This window comes from Pinus tabuliformis, chromosome 2_1 (assembly GCF_031772625.1).
Source record: "Pinus tabuliformis cultivar Carrire ecotype Pingquan chromosome 2_1, CPIR1, whole genome shotgun sequence".
NCBI lineage: Eukaryota > Viridiplantae > Streptophyta > Pinopsida > Pinales > Pinaceae > Pinus > Pinus tabuliformis.
This window is the reverse complement of record NC_142299.1, coordinates 15,736,794-15,754,623: the sequence shown is the minus strand read 5'-3', so window position 1 is coordinate 15,754,623 and position 17,830 is coordinate 15,736,794. Positions and strand designations below refer to the sequence as shown.

At 34.0% G+C, this 17,830-nt stretch overlaps 1 protein-coding gene and 1 pseudogene across 3 annotated transcripts in view; both read left to right on the top strand.

Annotated features, from left to right (window-relative positions):
- Positions 1-886: 886 nt before the first annotated feature.
- On the top strand, positions 887-2,330 carry LOC149198449 (dolichyl-diphosphooligosaccharide--protein glycosyltransferase subunit STT3B pseudogene; annotated as a pseudogene).
- Positions 2,331-3,908: 1,578 nt separating this feature from the next.
- Positions 3,909-17,830, top strand: part of LOC149198448 (putative polygalacturonase At1g80170) — a 32,807-nt gene continuing 18,885 nt past the window's right edge. The window contains exons 1-9 of one of the 3 annotated variants that reach the window (XM_089402059.1): positions 3,909-4,165; positions 4,271-4,374; positions 4,911-5,227; positions 9,558-9,686; positions 9,781-9,951; positions 10,242-10,262; positions 14,151-14,358; positions 14,454-14,535; positions 14,633-14,741. In XM_089402059.1, the coding sequence (XP_089258185.1) occupies positions 4,946-5,227; positions 9,558-9,686; positions 9,781-9,951; positions 10,242-10,262; positions 14,151-14,358; positions 14,454-14,535; positions 14,633-14,741 (1,002 nt within the window). In that variant the 5' untranslated portion in view covers positions 3,909-4,165; positions 4,271-4,374; positions 4,911-4,945. Of the gene's footprint in view, positions 4,375-4,576; positions 4,730-4,910; positions 5,228-9,557; positions 9,687-9,780; positions 9,952-10,241; positions 10,263-14,150; positions 14,359-14,453; positions 14,536-14,632; positions 14,742-17,830 lie in introns of those variants that run through there. The other 2 variants (XM_089402058.1, XM_089402057.1) reach the window with 2 other exon arrangements.

The following is a 17,830-nucleotide window of genomic DNA, read 5'->3' as shown; positions in this document are numbered from 1 at the left end:
GGAGAGCTGGTTAATCCAATGTCCAACAATCTCCCCCCAGTGCGAGTTGTGTGTGTATCGAACTTGTGACCTACGCTTGATACCACTTGTTGGGAATCACGATTTCCATTAGACAACAAAAACCTATAGGTGCTAGTCAATGATTGCATCACCAAGGATAAGGATGCATAAGACTAGTTAGTCCATGTTGCGAAACACACGGGAGCGCTGATTTATCTAATGTCCAATACTTTCTCTTGTCTATTTCAACATTCAAGCCTCATGGATCTTAGCCCCAAAATCCGGATAATGGTTTGAGAATGGGTTATGACTCCATGGAAATATGGGTTTTCTTGGATAGATCCATTCGCTTTCTGTCATAAATTATTCCGATCTGCAGCTTTTTGGATACCCTTTGTTGAGAATACCCTCAATTTATGCTTCTAACCATCACACGGTCTGCTTCCACAGTTACAGAACCAGAGTTTCAACATAAGAAACTATGCACATGAGATCCGTTGAGTAGAAACCCTAGCATAACTGTGATTAATTTAGTAATGTAATGACTGGGAAATCGAAAATAGAATTGAACTCAGTAATGGCACCTCTAAGCCTAAAGCTTGAAACCCTACAGTTCTCCATCAGGAATTTTAGGCTCAAAACCAAACAATAGGAGCTATTGCTGCGGGTGGGTATTTTTTGTCTGGTATATGTCCTCGCATTTATAACAAGATTGTTCAGCGTGCTTCGCTACAAAAGCATGATCCACGAGTTCGATCTGTATTTCAACTACAGAACCACTTTGCACTTGATAGAATAAGGTTTCTACGAATTCAGGAACTGGTTCGATTTCGAGATCTGGTATCCCCTGGGTAGAATCATCGGAGGAACCCTTTACCCTGGTCTTATGGTCACTGCTGCTCTTCTGTATTGGATTCTCAGATTGGTTAGCTTTGTAGTGCACATAATAGAAGTATATGTGTTGATGGCACCGTTTTTGCGTCAATTACAACTCTGGTTGGTTATTTGTTCGGTATGGCTGCGAGGGGGTCTTTTTCTTGTTGCAGGTCTGTTACTGTTTAGACTGAATTAAACATCAGCTAGACGATCCAAAACTCTTTTAAAGTTTTTTTTTTTTGAAGATCACTGTGACTAATGCAGTAAGAGTAGGGGCACTAACACTTGGACTTGGCATGGCATCCGGTTATAAGCTCCTTTGGACTAGGCGTTTCTACTCCCTTCTTGATCCAACATACCCAAAAGATCATATACCAATCATTGCCTCTGTCTCATAGCATTAATCAACAACTTGGTCGTAATTTATGTTTGATTTTCACCTCCTGCTTTTCTTCTTTTCGGCTTGGTTTTACTTTTGTTTCAAAAGATTGACCGATGCCATTATTATGAATGTTGAGAGATCTTTCAATAAAAATCACATAAATAAATTTTAAGTCGACACGTTCTGAACCAGCTAGTGTGATTTATCTTAGGACAAAATGAAGAACGAGACCATGACATTATATTAAATAGATGAAAACGAGACCATGACATTATATTAAATAGATGAAAAGATATATTTTCTGGCCACTATTTTTGTTGTGTCATATGACCTTAATAACTTGTAGTTTGCTAAAGTGATGGTTTCTCTGATCCTTTTCGCAACTCCAGCTATGTGCCTTATTAGTGTTATAGCAATATTTTCAACTATGAAAAGCTTGGCCACTCTGGTTCACCCTGAGCCTAAATTTGCATTTACGGCTCCTAGCAAAGGCTCAAGTAATTTCGAGGCAGTTTCCAAGGTTTCTACAGATCAGGCATTGCCGTTACAGAGAAAGAGTGCATGCACCATACTCTTAGGTGTACTTTACTTACGAGATATGTCACCCATTGCACTTGGGTGACATCAAAGGCATTTTTGTCTCCCTCTATTGTTCTTGCTGTTAGGGGTGCCCATGGTGACAGGGTTATCTTTGATGACTATCGTGAAGCGTACTTCTGCTTGTGACAAAATATCCCTCTTGATGCCAAGGTAATATCGTGGTGGGACTATGGATATCAAATCACAACAATGGGAAACATAACTATTATGGTTGGCAACAATACATGGAACAATATACACATTGCCACTGTTGGGCAGGCAATGTCATCATATGAGCATGAAGCCTATGATATCATGCAATCACTCGATGTGGATTATCTGTTGGTTGTGTTTGGAGTTGTTATTGGTTATTCCTCTCATGATATTAACAATGTTTTATGTATAGGAGTGAATGATTCACATTGGAGGAGGAGCGTTTCCTCTTATCAAGGAGTCTAATTATCTTAAATCTGTAATTATCTTAAATCTGTAATTGACTATGCCTAGATTTCAGAGAAATGACAATTTTATTGATAAGACCTTCACAATTGTAGCAGATATATTATTGCGAATAATTCCGATGGTTAGGGGGAGAAAGAAGCATTTATCTATTACAGAGATGGTGTGATTTGATATTTTTTCCATTCTTCTTTTTTGGGGAAAGAAAAGGTAAGGTATTTGGGAATAAAAATTGGGTAAAATAAAACTTACGCTCAGTGAAGGTGAGTTCTGGAGATAGAACAATTCCTTCTGTCGTGTATCCCCGGTCAATGCACCTTTAGATGCTTTCATCTCCTGAGGATTTTAGTACCGAGCGAAAGGTTACACCTATGCAATAGGCCTTGCTTGTGTAGTTGAACCTATTTGATAGGCCCGCATGAGGGGAGAAAGCACTACCTATGGAAATCCACAACACAAAAGCTTCGTTATAGCCCATATGCATTACTCTTTTCTAACTTAATATTTAAAATTAAATTTTAAGAAAAGAATTAAATTAAAGTAATTTAACTAAAGAATAATCTGCTTACTGCTATGCCAAGCAAGTATAATGAACGTAGTTAAACACTTTCTATACATATAGAATAAACCATCTTTATCGATCAAGTCGAAATGATATTGTTCCATTCATCAAGAAAACTAATGAGGGAATTGATGCAGAGTGATGGCAATGAACAATGTTAGTAAGATATGATGTCAAATCAAAATGATATTATGATAAATAAATAATTTTTTTCTTCACTGACAGATTAGTTTATCAAATATTTTTTTGTTTTTTTGGTTGTAATAAGTTTTAAAATTTCATTTATTTGGCCAGAGCTAGTTTTTTTTTTGGAGATACGGAAACAAGTTTATTGTTTAAGAAAATAGGTGCCTAAGATTGAAAGCCTGTTCTTTACACTACCCGTGGTTAATTTCAAGTGACATGTTTTTTTTAATAACAGTGATAAATTAGTTTTTTTTTGGAGATAAGGAAATAAGTTTACCGTTTAAGAAAATAGGTGCCCAAGAGCTAAGAGTGAAAGCCTATTCTTTACACCACCGGTGGCTAATTTCAAGTGACATGTTTTTTTTTGAATAACAGTGATAAAGCAGTTTTTTTTGGAGATAAGGAAACAAGTTTACTGTTTAAGAAAATAAGTGCTCAAGATCTAAGAGTGAAAGTCTGTTCCTTACACCACCTATGGCTAATTTCAAGTGGCATGTTTTTTTTAAATAACAATGATAAATCAATTTACCTTAAGTTATCTCTATTATTTTTTAAATTATGATAAATTTTCCACTGCATGAAAAAATAAAACAATAAAAAATAATTTAATGTCTCACCCACCTATCGTTCCTTGGCATAAATTCACAGATCAGTTTCTTCTCTTACACCTTAGCAGTAAACAGAAAACCCAGAAATCAGTTACTTATGCTTAAACCCTCACAATTATTGAGTTCCTTAGCTTAAAACGTCACAATTATTGTGTTCAGTCATGATGAACGGACGCAAAAGCGTTTACAAAACATGGTCACTCTGTCTCTTTCAGCAATCTGTAGGATACTCAGTATCCAATTTCAAAAGAATCCTTGAAAAACGAGAATTATGTGCCTAAAGTTATGATTTAACGCACCGAATCCGGGCGAGGCCAACGCAGGAATAGCAGTAGAAATGAGAAACAGCGCAGGGAAAACAAAAGTGTTACACATGATTTACAAGGTCCACCGTAATATGCCTTGCAATAACATGGCATCACATTAAAAATACTAGATATTCAACACCTGGGTGAACCGTGAGGGAGATCTAAAACCCTAATGTCTGGGTGAAGGAGATCTAAAACGCTAATGGTTAGTCTAAGTAAAAGAAAAAGAATGAGAAACTTCAACTGTAATTTTTAAAATTTCACTATCCTTTGTTTTGCTTGTTTTAAAATTGCCACTGCTACAATACAGAGGAAAATGCTGCTGTGTAGGAGCCTAATAGGTTGATGTCTTAAAGCACCATTTGAATCTGTTCTGACTGAAGGGAAACTATCATTGAATCTGGGCTAACAGAGGTAAGATCTCATTGATTCACAGTTGCACCACAGTTCATTTGAAGTCAAGTGCATTTAAGAGACTGGGTGAAAGAAATCTGTCACTATCATGTCAATTTTTGTAGTTGAAAAGATTTAAAATGAAACATCAAATTCGCCAAGAAAAATCCCAAATTGAAATGGTACATCTTTAGAAATGAGGTGGAGGATTAGATGGGTCTCTACTAGTATAGCCCTAATTCTAATTAATCAAGAAGGTGGCACAGATGGAACTGCTGCAAGTGACAACTTCCTATATGTTTTTTCCTTGTTCTGTGAAGATTCCAAATTAGGATGTTGTACATTTGATGGACTCTGTAGTCATTTGTGGGCACAGGTCTGGCTTTGCCATTTTGTCCTTAGGATTCTTTGCACGCCATTGAACTCACACTTTATTCTGTTCTATGGTATTTTAATTTAGATTGCTTCTTTTGTGTCTGGCCCACTGCCCTTGCTGGCTGGGAGCTTTAACTGTCTAATTCCTTTCAATGCACTCTTTCTGTATTATTTATGCACAGGAGATTCTGTTCCATGATTGTTCTTGATAGAAAAGATGAGGAGAAACGGAAGAGAAATGGGCACAATTAGAGTCCTGCAAATGGCAATTTCTTTCTTCCTGATTGCTGCGCAGTACTTCACCCAGATGTGTTCATCATGGGAGATAGGTCAAGCCCTTGAATCTGTCAGAAGAAGGAGCAGTCACAGTGGCATTTATAGGTCTGGACTCAAGGAGCCAGGGATGGAAACTGGTTCAGACATATTCACTGCTAATCAGCTGCTAGTGAATGTGGATGAGTTTGGTGCTGTAGGAGATGGATACACAGATGATACCCAGGTTAGTTGTATCCATTAAAAATTTCTTCATTATTGATGTTCAAGTACAATCATTACTCTATTTGCTAGGCTGGAAAAAGAATATCAGCTGCATGTGCAATCAATATTCTTTGTACTTTGAAAAAAATATTAGTTGCATGATTCCAGCTGAGCTATATGCTACTGTGGTATACAAAGTGATGTGTTTACCTGGCAATTCTGTTTTTTATTTATTTTAAACTAGTTTGTTGATTTATTTTAAAGTAGTTTGTTGATTTATTTTAAGTACAATAGTTTTTTATTTTTATCTTTTAATCGTGTCAGAGTGACATATACACTAATGTGCTTACATAGGAAATCAAATCAAATCTGTCTGTCAGTCTGTTTTGTTTTTTTTTGATAATTCAATTATTTGAGCAGTTTGTTGTAAGCTGTTTTCTGGTTTTTATATCTATTTGTGTGTAGGTAGTAAAATAATTTTTAATTATTTTTTTCTGAATGGTGTTAGAGTGGCTTACTGCTCATAGTTTGTTTTATATATATATAATTTTATTTTTATTTAACAGAGTTAAAAGTGTTTTTAAATTTTTTGAAGTTAGAATGTATGATGTATTTACTTATATTATAAATATAAATGTAATATAAATAAAAATAGTATAAATAAGAGTGACATATACACTGATGTGATTACATAGCAAATCAAATCAAATCTGCCTGTTAGTCTGTTTTTGTCTTTTATTAATAATTCAATTATTTAAGCAGTTTGTTGTAAGCTGTTTTCTGGTTTCTATTTCTATTTGTGTGTAGGTAGTAAAATAGTTTTTAATTATTTTTCCTGAATGGTGTTAGAGTGGCATACTGCTGATAATAACATATCTGTTCTTTTTTCAAGGAGTTTGTTTTATATATATATATATATAATTTTTATTTAACAGAGTTAAAAGTGTTTTTTAATTTTTTGAAGTTAGTATGTATGATGTATTTACTTTTATTATAAATATAAATGTAATATAAATAAAAAATAGTATAAATATTAATATGAGAAATATTTGTTTTTAGGAAAACCAATCACTTCATAATTCTTAATTGTATTAATTTGATAATTATTTATAATCATTTTTTGAGATGTAAATTTTGTATAAAATTTGAAGCAAGACATGTATTTCAAAAGATTTGACATCTCTAGACATTGAATAAACTTTACGTGAAGGGATTTACACCAATTCATATATATATGATGATGATGATGGTGGTTAATGCCTAATGAGACCAAATTTTGGTCTACTGGACCTAAAGAAACGAATTATTTAGTTTGATTTAAGATTTTATTCCTATATTTAAAAAGCTTGGAGAGAAGCCTCCGGAGCTCACTATAATTTTGACATCCTAAAAGGCTAGAAATGTCAGTATTGCAACATTAATTTGAACAACACATCAATATATATGTATGTGTGTATATCTACCATGTATCAATTCCATGCTTAACATGGAAATATATGAATATATATGAAGTTGATTTTGAAATATAATAGGTAACATTATAGTTAAATATTTTATTTAAAACTTACAATAACATATTTTTATTTAAAATCTAAAATAACATATTTTTAAAAAGTAAAAGAATTACACATTTTTCTTATGTTAGAATTCTAATAAAGAAATTTGTACTAGAGTTTTGGTCTAGGTTATATTCCTCCCAGTTAGGTAGGAAGGGAGGTGTTGGACTAATACATAGGACTAACCACCCATTAATGCCCAGTTAGGTAGGAAGGGAGGTGTTGGACTAATACATAGGACTAACCACCCATTAATGCCCAGTTGGGTAGGAAGGGAGGTGTTGGACTAATAAATAGGACTAACCACCCATTAATGCTTGCTGGTTTTGGTGTAATAAGAAACCTCAAAACTTGATAAGATTTTTTTTTTTTTTTTTTTTTTCAATTACCTTAATTTCTCTACATAAAGTTAATATAAAATTATCTTATTTAATATGACTTAGATAATAGAGTTCGGGCTTCTGTGATCCATATCAAGTTAGGAGAGATTTTTCGGCGAAAGTCACAATGAATACCATTTGTCGATGCGTTTCGAACCAACTAGTGTGGTTCACTAACGATGAACCACACTAGTTGGTACGCGTTTCGAACCAACTAGTGTGGTTCACTAACGATGAACCACACTAGTTGGTTCGAAACACGTGGACAAATGGTATTCCTTGTGATGACTTAGATATTTTATTATGGTTAAAATAATTTTTAATTTAAACTATTATGTATGTGTCACATGTCAATTTTATATTAAATGCAAAAAGAATCCCACATCTCCCTCTCTTAGGCTGTCATATTAATAAAAAAAACAAACTAATCATATTGAAAATATGTATATGAGCTTTTATTTTTTATTATGGTCAATAACACTTATTTATTTAATTTAATTTATTTTTAAAATATGAAAATATGTATATGGATTTTTGTTTTTTATTATAGACAATAATATTTTAGTTTTTTATTATAGCCAATAATATTTTTGCTTTTGATTATGGTCCATAATATTTATTTATTTAATGAATATTTTATTTTATTAAAAAAAATACATGTAAACTTTAAATTGAATACTAAATAATCTAAAAATAAAAATCTCAAAATAAATCTATTAATGTTACTATCAACAAAAATCCCAATTCCAATAATAATAATAAGATTAAAAAACAATCACTATCGCTAATATCTTGCTATCAACTAACTAATATACCATAAATATCATAGATAAAAGAAAATTTACCCCAATTAAACTATAAAACCAACCTTGTTGTCCAAGCTATATTGGTAAGAAATAATAATTATTAAATTAAGTATTTGATTATTGTTATTATTATCCATTTTTAAGCCAGACACCAAATTAGTGTATGCGACCCTTTGTTTGTTTGTGGGACAAGGGACCCACTTCTACGCAACGATTTCACTGTTGAATCTAAAAAAACATACATACTCTACCCCTCTAGTTTTGAACCTATGAAGAAACACACACTCTTAACCATTAAACCAAATTAGTGTATGCGACCCTTTGTTTGTGGGACAAGGGACCCACCTCTACGCAACGATTTCACTGTTGAATCTAAAAAAACATACATACTCTATCCCTCTAGTTTTGAACCTATGAAGAAACACATACTCTTAACCATTAAACCAAATTAGTGTATGCGACCTGTTATCACAAAATCAAGCACTGGAAGGCTGCTGACCAGATAGACTCTGTGTAACTATTTCAAACCAGACTTTTGACTAAGGCTTAGCCTCCTTAGTCTGAGAGGGCTCTCTCACAGATTATGAATGTTGATCACTAACAAGGAAAGATGGCTAACTCTTTAACAAACACATGAAAATAAGCTGGCTGGACAGATATCAGATTGATTCCCATTGGGCTTATGGAGTCTCACACATCTCAGCAAACCAAAATACTATTTTTCATGGAAGTCAGGGCTCTTTACATCTATGCTCAAACATAACTAACATAAAACACAGTCTGCCATAACATACAGGAAGTCAGAGCATGTGGGCATGAGACTCTAACCCTATGACTTAGACTTTAAAACATAAAAATGACTTGACCATGACTGATACAAGGATTGAGAAACCATGTAAGTTGTCCAAATTTTTTAAGGAAGTTTTGCAGTGATAACACGACCCTTTGTTTATGGGACAAGGGACCCACCTCTACGCAACGATTTCACTGTTAAACCTAAAAAAACATACATACTCTTTTTTTTCAGAGGAAAAAAACATGATGATATTATATATAATGCGCAAAATACAAAATGTCATCAGGTGTCTGGCCATCAGACAGGCCAATAGAAAAAGAGCAGAAAATTATGTCATCAGGTGTCTGGCCATCAGACAGGCCAATAGAAAAAGAGCAGAAAATTATACATTCACATAATCCAAGGTTAAGTGGCCAACAGGCAGGCCCATAACCGCTTATGTAGATGACCGAGTAAGGCGTTACGCCCTGTTAACCCCTCTAGTTTTGAACCTATGAAGAAATACATACTCTTAACCATTAAACCGACTCAAAATTTAGAACTTTTACTAAATTAAAAATAATAAGTTTTTTTTGAATTAAAATTATACAGATTTTAAATTTTTTCATATTATTTTTAATTTACTAAAATTTTGAAAATTGCTATTTTTGAAATTTATTAGAAAAATAATCTCTATAAATATAGTTTTTCCTTAAGTTAAAATATGTTAACTCTTCTCACATATACATAAATATATTTATGTTAACTTAGAATCTATCAACCCTTCCAAACTCAAATTTTGATTTCATATTGATGTAGCTATGCCCTCTTTCAGGCTTTCATGACAGCGTGGAATGAAGCATGTTCATCAGGTCCTTCAACCTTGTTAGTTCCAAGAGGAAATGCTTACCTTGTCAAGCCCCTCAACTTCTCTGGTCCCTGTCAATATCCACTCACAGTGCAGGTAGTGATTAATTAATAACAATGCTCTGCATTCCATCCATCCAAATACAGTGAATTGCACAGATGCTTTATATCCAATTGAATTTCTGTGATAGATTTCTGGAACAATCATCGCCCCTGACGATCCAAGCGTTTGGGAAGACTTGAAATCTAATCACTGGCTACTCTTCCATGGAATAAACGATCTAACAATTGGGGGCGGAGGGTTGATTTATGGAAGCGGAGAGAAATGGTGGGCATCATCCTGCAAGATCAACAAAACAAATGTAAGTTCACTGAAATCTAGTTTAATTCTCTGTTTTCAAATCAAAACACATGTAAGTTCACTGAAATCTAGTTTAATTCTCTGTTTTCAAATCAAGAATGAAAATTAGTTGGTTTGAAACGTGAATCTAAAGAATGATATTAGTTGGTTTGAAACGTCAATCTAAATAACTAGTTACTAGCGAATTACTAGTTACTAAGTAATTAATGAAAATTGTTTTAAAAAATAATTTCATTAGCATCACAAGTGCTGACCAGCTTTTCTTTTTCTATTCTCTGTGTGTCTTTGCAGCCATGTCGATCGGCTCCAACGGTACTTTGTTCTTCCCATTCTTCAGTTTTCTATATTTCCTCTCTGCAAATTTTAGAAGCTAGACGTGATCTTAAAGTATGTAGCATTGGTTTTCACAGGAAATCTGTTAGCAAGCTTACATTGAGAGTAAAAAATAAGTCCAAGAGTCATTTATTAAATATTTATATAAGGAGATACAGTTTAGTTTATAGTTTTTATTTTATTTTTATAAAATTATTTTTCTGTTTAATTTATTAAAATATGATAAATTAGGTGTATTTTTTTAAAAAAAATTTATTTTACTTTCAGCTCTTAGCTAGATTAATGGGGATAAAAGAGGAGATTATCTTGAGGATAAAGATAATATTAAAAATATTATTACTTCCAAAATTAAAGATAAGTTGTACGACTATAAGGAGTTAGAGGGAAAAAAAAAAAACTAAAGTATTCTAAGGAGGTAATCATCCCCAATCTCTAAAATCATAATAATCATTCTGTCTTGATAAATAAGCTTTGTCAAGATAAAAACTAGTTCTCACTAGTTTCAAAGTCGAATCGAGGGTTAGTCAATTCACAAAACAACTTGGGATGAAAGAGGTTGTCACCTTTACTATACTAAAAAAGTTGAAGATGAAAAAACTTTCTCTTAAATTAATCTTAATGAACAAATATCATCATCATAGAGTAAATGTCATTTCATTAATTTCATTTACAACTTTAATTAAAATTATTATAATAAATTTTAAAATAAATTATTATTTTTAATTAAAAATTATAATTTTTGTATTATTCATTTTTTAATAATAAATACATTATTATCCGTAAATGATATTTTAAATTTATATTAATATTAATATTATTTATATTTATTATTTTAATATTAAAAAATGAAGATTTATATTTATATTTAATTTTTGCTATTTAATATAATTTTTAATTGAAAAAATAAAAATTCAAATAAATCAACCCTATAAAATATATATTTAAATTAATATTTGAACATATTTAATTGCCTCACTTCGCAAACACATATTCGATTATGAGAAAAATAAATTACTAAATTTAGAAGTAATAGTGTTTTTAATATTATTCTTATTCTCTAAGATGATCTCTTTCTTGAATATATAGAATTGGTATAATTCCATCTAAATTTCATATTTTTCTATTGATAACCGAGAAATCAAATTTTTATAAATGCAAACATTTCTTCAAATTTTATACTAATTTACACCACAAAATAAAATTTGATATCTATCAAAATTTTGATAAATCAAAGATTCAAATAAATCTATATTACTTAAAAACATATATTTTATAAATTAAAATATTCACACCTCCCCCTGTTCCACAAACAAAAATTTAATCAAAAATTTTAATTTCATATTTTTCTATTGATAACTGAGAAATCAAATTTTTATAGATGCAAACATTTCTTCAAATTTTATACTAATTTACACCACAAAATAAAATTTGATATCTATCGAAATTTTGATGGATCAAAGATTAAAATAAATCTATATTACTTCTTCTTCTTTTTTTATTTATTTATTTTTTTTTTTTTTTTTCTGAATTGGACTAATTCTATTAATAAAAAATATGGTACAAGAAGATACACTGGAAGTGAAACAAGCAAGAAGCTACAACATATAGTTAGAAGCAAAAACACTGACTTCTACCCAGAATGGGCAGAAGCCTCAACACGAAGCTTTTTCCCTTTCCTTTTTTTGACTTTGACCCAACCGTCCTGGGGTGAATGAGCAATAACAACTTGAAGATTGGGGATCCCCACAGGGGGGCCCTCCTTTTCTGAATCAAAGGAGGAGGTCAAATGGACGCGTTTCTGAGCGATGGCTGTATCGGAGGACTGCGCTGGCCCATCGGTGGAAGGGACCACGGAATGAGGGGCTTGATCCAATTCCGCATCGCTATCTTCATCTTCAGAGCTGGAGGAATCAGAATCCACAACTGGAGGTGGAGAGCAAGGAGCCCATCGTTTGGACTTGGGCTTGGAGAGGTTATCCTTATTCTTTTTTGCCGGGAGAGATGGGCAGGTGTTCTGCAAATGCCCTGATTGGTGGCAATGGCGGCAACGGAATGCAGTATTTTCGTAATCCAGTGTCTGGGTCTAGACAAAGTCGTTTATCTTGAGATTGATTTGGTCTGGAAGTCCTTTGCTCAAATCTAACTCCACACATATTCTGGCATATGTGTAGAGACCTTTGGTTTCCCGCCAGAAATCTCCCATAAGGAAACTGCCCAAGGTGTTGCCTATAGCTCTATAGACAACAGTATGCCATAAGTGGGCAGGTAAGTTTGGAAGCCTGATCCATACTGGTGTCCTGGTAATGACTGCAGTTGCTGGATCAAAATCTGGGAACCAAGGAGTTAAGAAGAGCCTTGCAGTTCCCATGAACCAAGGGCCTTCTTCTAAAGCCTTTTCATAATGCTTACTGTTATCAAATAGAACAATGAAGTAACCTTTTGAACAGAAACTGATCTTACAATGATGAGTCCAGTTTGCATGGATCCATGCATAAAGATCCTGAGATTGCGGCCACAGTCCGTTAAATCTGCAAATGATGGCTCTTTTTGCAAATTCTTGAAGTTGGGTTGCAAGATCTTCATGGGTGATTTCAACAGAGGGAACTTCTTCTATCTTATCAACCAAAAAGGGCTTAGGTTTAAGGGCCTCCGGGGGTTTGGGGTTCTCAGAGTGTACTGCATCTTTGTATGAGAAAGGAGGAGCAGAGGATGACTGTCCCGCTGCACCTCCTCTCAAACGAAGGGTTACCACCAAAGAGCTGTTTTTGGTAATGCTGTAAGAAGAGAGGGGAAGAGGGTCTTCAAGTTGTTTACCTTGAAAGAGAAGTCTCTGAAGGCTTGAAGGGATCCCAATCTGCCGCCCTAGATCAAGTTTGAGATCCAGCACCAGATCTGAAGAATTGACCCACTGCAAGATGGTTCTACTTGTAGGTTGAGAAATTTGGATCTAAAAGGAGTCAAAGAAGTGCCCAGACACAGTGCCAGGGCCTTTTGATGCGTCTGAGAGCAAATCTGCCATGGCGATGATAGGAGGGGATTTCTCCTCTGCAAGCATATCTGGCGAGTTTGAAAAGCAGATCCACTGCTTGCTTACGGCAGAGAGGACGGCGGCCCCATCTTTGCCAAAGAAAGCCCTGTGCAGAGGCTTGCTAGCCTGCCGTTTCAACTCTGCAACCCAGTCGTTTTGTATTGCCAGCATTGGTTCCTCTGCAGGCAGATCTGGCAGGTTCGAGAGACAGATCCGCTGCTGGCTGTAGCAATCCAACACTGATTGGATTGTGGCTGAAGCCTGTTTGGAATCGCCGTGAACAATGAGAATGGCCTTGTGGGTATCCTCCATGAATTCTCGCCGGCCCTTTTTGCACGAAACCGCATAGTGAAAACCCTCTTCATTGATCTCCATAGGCTGCTCCACGGCCACTGCATGTTGCGCCTCTACACCAGGCAGCTGGAGAGGAAAAACCAGCCTCGTCGGCCGTTTCCTCTTGAGCGGCGGCGAGGGACCCTTGCAGGGCTTTTGCCCCCATCGTTCCGCAGAAGATTCTCATCTCTGATTGCCCACACCGGCCGAAGCCGAGACCCCGCAAAAACTGGTCTGAATACCCCCACTCCTGGGCGTCCATTGTGGGAAGGGGTTTTTGGTTCGAGACTTCGCAGACCAGCCATGGCTTCTCCCTGGTATCTAAAATTCCAAAATAAATCTATATTACTTAAAAACATATATTTTATAGATTAAAATATTCACACCTCCCCTTGTTCCACAAACAAAAAAAAATGTCAAATACTTCAAACATTTAAGCTTACCCCCTGCAGATAGATAAAAGCTTATCTCGTTTAAATGAAAGTTTTTGAAACTCTGTTTTTCAGGCAGTTACATTCGATTCAAACAACTACCTGGTGGTGAGGAACTTGATCGTGAAGAACAGCCAACAAATACACATTACTTTCAAGAACTGTGTTGCGGTAGAAGCAAGCGATCTGCAGGTGACAGCACCTGAACATAGTCCTAACACTGATGGCATTCACATTTCAGCTTCCACATACGTTGTGGTTACCAACAGCATCATTGGAACCGGCATGTCTGAACCAACAATCATCCTGTACCTTTGAAATTTCTTTTTTTTTTCCTAAAAGAGTTGCAGGTAATGACTGTATGGTAACTCTATGCAGGGGATGATTGCGTCTCCATAATCAGTGATTCCTTTAACATAGTAATTCGGAATGTCAACTGTGGACCAGGCCATGGAATCAGGTACACAAACCCAGCAACCCAAAACAAGGAATGCCCCTGTATGTTTTATATGAACAAATTTTAAGTGACAGTTTTTTCTCTTACTGTGAACACACAGCATTGGAAGCTTGGGTAAGGGAAACTCTGAAGCTCACGTTGCTGATGTCATGGTAGATGGTGTTTTTATTCATGACACCACAAATGGGCTCCGGATCAAGACTTGGCAGGTACAGGCTCCCACCCAAATATAATACTGTACTGATTTTTGTTCTTATTTGTAGTGATTGAATCTCTGTGACAACCATGTTCCTCCAGCCTGTAACACATAACACATGATGCCACATATTTAGGAAGGGATATGTGGGATCCTTCCAAGGCAATAATTTTTTTTTTTCCATTCTCTTTTATGGTTGGTAATCATTATTGAAATTTGAAATTGTTGTTGTTTATTTCATTTTCTTATACACAAGGTTTTTTTTTTTAAACAAATTGTTTTTTAGGGTATTTGTTGAATTGTTTATATATGAGGAACACTAATGATAAGGCTTTGGTAAGCAGAAAAGAACTATCCCAATTTAGCTATCTATGTTAAATAAGTTTTTCTTAAGTTTAGTTGTTAAGCCTAAACTTCACAAGCTTTATCCTTAGATATTTTGGCTATCTTCTCTGGATTGTTCAACAACCCCCATGAAATAATTTTAGGCAAGCCCCATGTGAATGATAGGTATAAGGTTAACTATAAACTAACAATGTCATGTTTGAATTTAAGAAAATTGAGAGCCTTTAAAACTCACTAGGTTCATAAAAAAATTACTATGATTTTTTCCTCAACTTCTAAGAAAATTGTTTCACCTCTTAGAAAATTTTCAAAAAACTTGCTTTTCACATTTCAAAGAAAGTTGCTTACCTACACCATATCACACCAAAAATGACTTTACCTATGGTATATCACATCGCTAAAGAGTTTACTTTCATGTGCCATTTCACATCACCAAAGAGGATTTTTGTGCAACATTTCACATGAAACGAATAACATACTTTTGTGTGACATTTTGCGTCATTGCAAAGATTACATTTATGTGGTGTTTCACATTACTACAAATTTTAAAACTTAGTGAAATTTCACATTGCTCAAAAATTTTCATCTCGGTGATACATTTTATTGTGTCAAAATTTATTTTCATACGACATCTAACATTGTCCAATAATTCCTTTTTTCATTACATATCCCATGGTTGATAACTTTTCTTAATAATAATAAAAAGAAACTTCTCAATGAAATATTGTGTTGTCCAAATAAACTTTCTTTCATTGCATCTTTAAAATATTTCCTTCCTCATCCCATATTGCACTCAAATTTCTTTTAGTCATGAACTAGTGCATCACATTCAAAGTTCTTTTAGTTGTACCACATTGGATTGCACAAAAGTTAACTTTCATGGGATACATCACAACCCTTAAAAAATATTTTCATGTGATACACGTCTTACCAAATGTTTTATTTCATGTGATACATAGAGAAGTTTAATGAAAGCCATAAGATTTTTTTTTTAAATGATGCAAAACAACACACACAAAATTTAAAAGGTCATGACTTATGGCATGTCTCACTCAAAACATTTTTTTGGTGCCATACACAAAATTTTCCAAAATTTAAAGTTTGTTTCATGTTTGTTGAATATTTTCTCTAATTTAAATGGTTTTCTCAACAAAGTAAACTACCTTTCTTGCTATTGTTGCCTTTTTTTTTGAATCTCAACTAAAGACATAGACTTGTTGCCTTTGCAACTCCCTCTTGTTATGGTACATGTTGGGCCATATTTCACTATGTATACTTTTTTGGTGCATTTTCAAGGGTTGAGTATTTATTTATTTGGTGTTATAAAAAACACATCCAAAAACACAAAGTACAATAATATCCAGGAAAAAAATTATTGCACCTCTATTAATTTTCCATTTTTCGATCTTGGATGGGGAACTCCATTTATAATGCCATTTTATTCAAGTAGACCTTCTCCAGTGATAGGATTCTCCAAACATTAACAATGTTTATATTTTATGCTTGAAGTTATCCTAGGGAAGCTTCTTCGTATGTGCGAACTATCAAAACAATTACTCTTGAAATTAATGCCATATCTAATGTCATTGGAAGGCTTCTTGTGTCACGAAGGACATTGAAAATTTCCTTCCATTTATGTAGTAGTAAACATAGTTCTATTAAGAAGGTTGAAGTTGTTTAGGAAAAAATGTAAAATAGACGATGATGCAACATCATTTTGTTGGATTTTAAGCACAATCACATGATCTAAGTGTGAAATAAGTAATAGAGTAACTACTTGCAAAACAAGAAATAAGAGAGAATAAAACTCTTGAGAAATTGACTAATAAATTAAGCAGACAATTGAAATTACTCATGAATTCTGATGATATATTACTCTTGAACATGAACAATATATAGATTGTCAAAGAGGCCAACCAATTCAAATTAGATTGGCATTTCATGTGCATGCACTCAATATAACTAAATGACTTTCCTTAGTTGGAAAAAAAGTCAAATTTAGACTTGATTAGCAAAATATCCTAAATTTAGTGAAATGGAAGTAACAAGACTTATAGATTAGTTACAAGTAATTAATAACTCTCAAATTCAAACTACTAACTAGTTAAACTTAGTTAAACTCCAAAATTGAACTAAGAGTTAGCTAACAAGGGGGGGAGAGATAAAAATGGTGCCTAGTTAATATAAAGTAGGAAGGAAGTGGATACTCACTCTAGGAAGGTTTATGCATGAGGGATATATATTTCATCCCCCAACCAATTTCCAATTAGTGCTACATGTCATCCTAGGTGGCACCCCTTGCTAAAAATGGAAAACCCTAAAAATAGAAAGTGAGCCAAATGATATGGAATGTCTAGTGGTAGATGAAAAGTGGTCATATGTGCCACTAATAATGTATGGAATATGGTATAATGATGGAAAAATTATGGGACCTAATGAGTTCTTGATGAACTACTAAGTGCAATATACCCCAAGGTCCCCCTTGAAGCCCAACCGAGAAGTATGCTAGTGAATGAGTCCCAACAATTTTCTGCCATGTTAGGTACTCATGCACAAAAAAAAACAATCAATGAGTCCCAAAAATAAATAACCATGTTAGGTAATCCTGAAAAAACTTATGCAAAACACATTATGAGAAAAGCGAAGCGAAGAGGGAAAACCTTGTGGGAAGAAACCCCCACTTAAAATACAATGCATACTATGTCAACTATGCAGTTGCTATCAAGAAATATGGCGTTGTTGATGAAACCAATTATG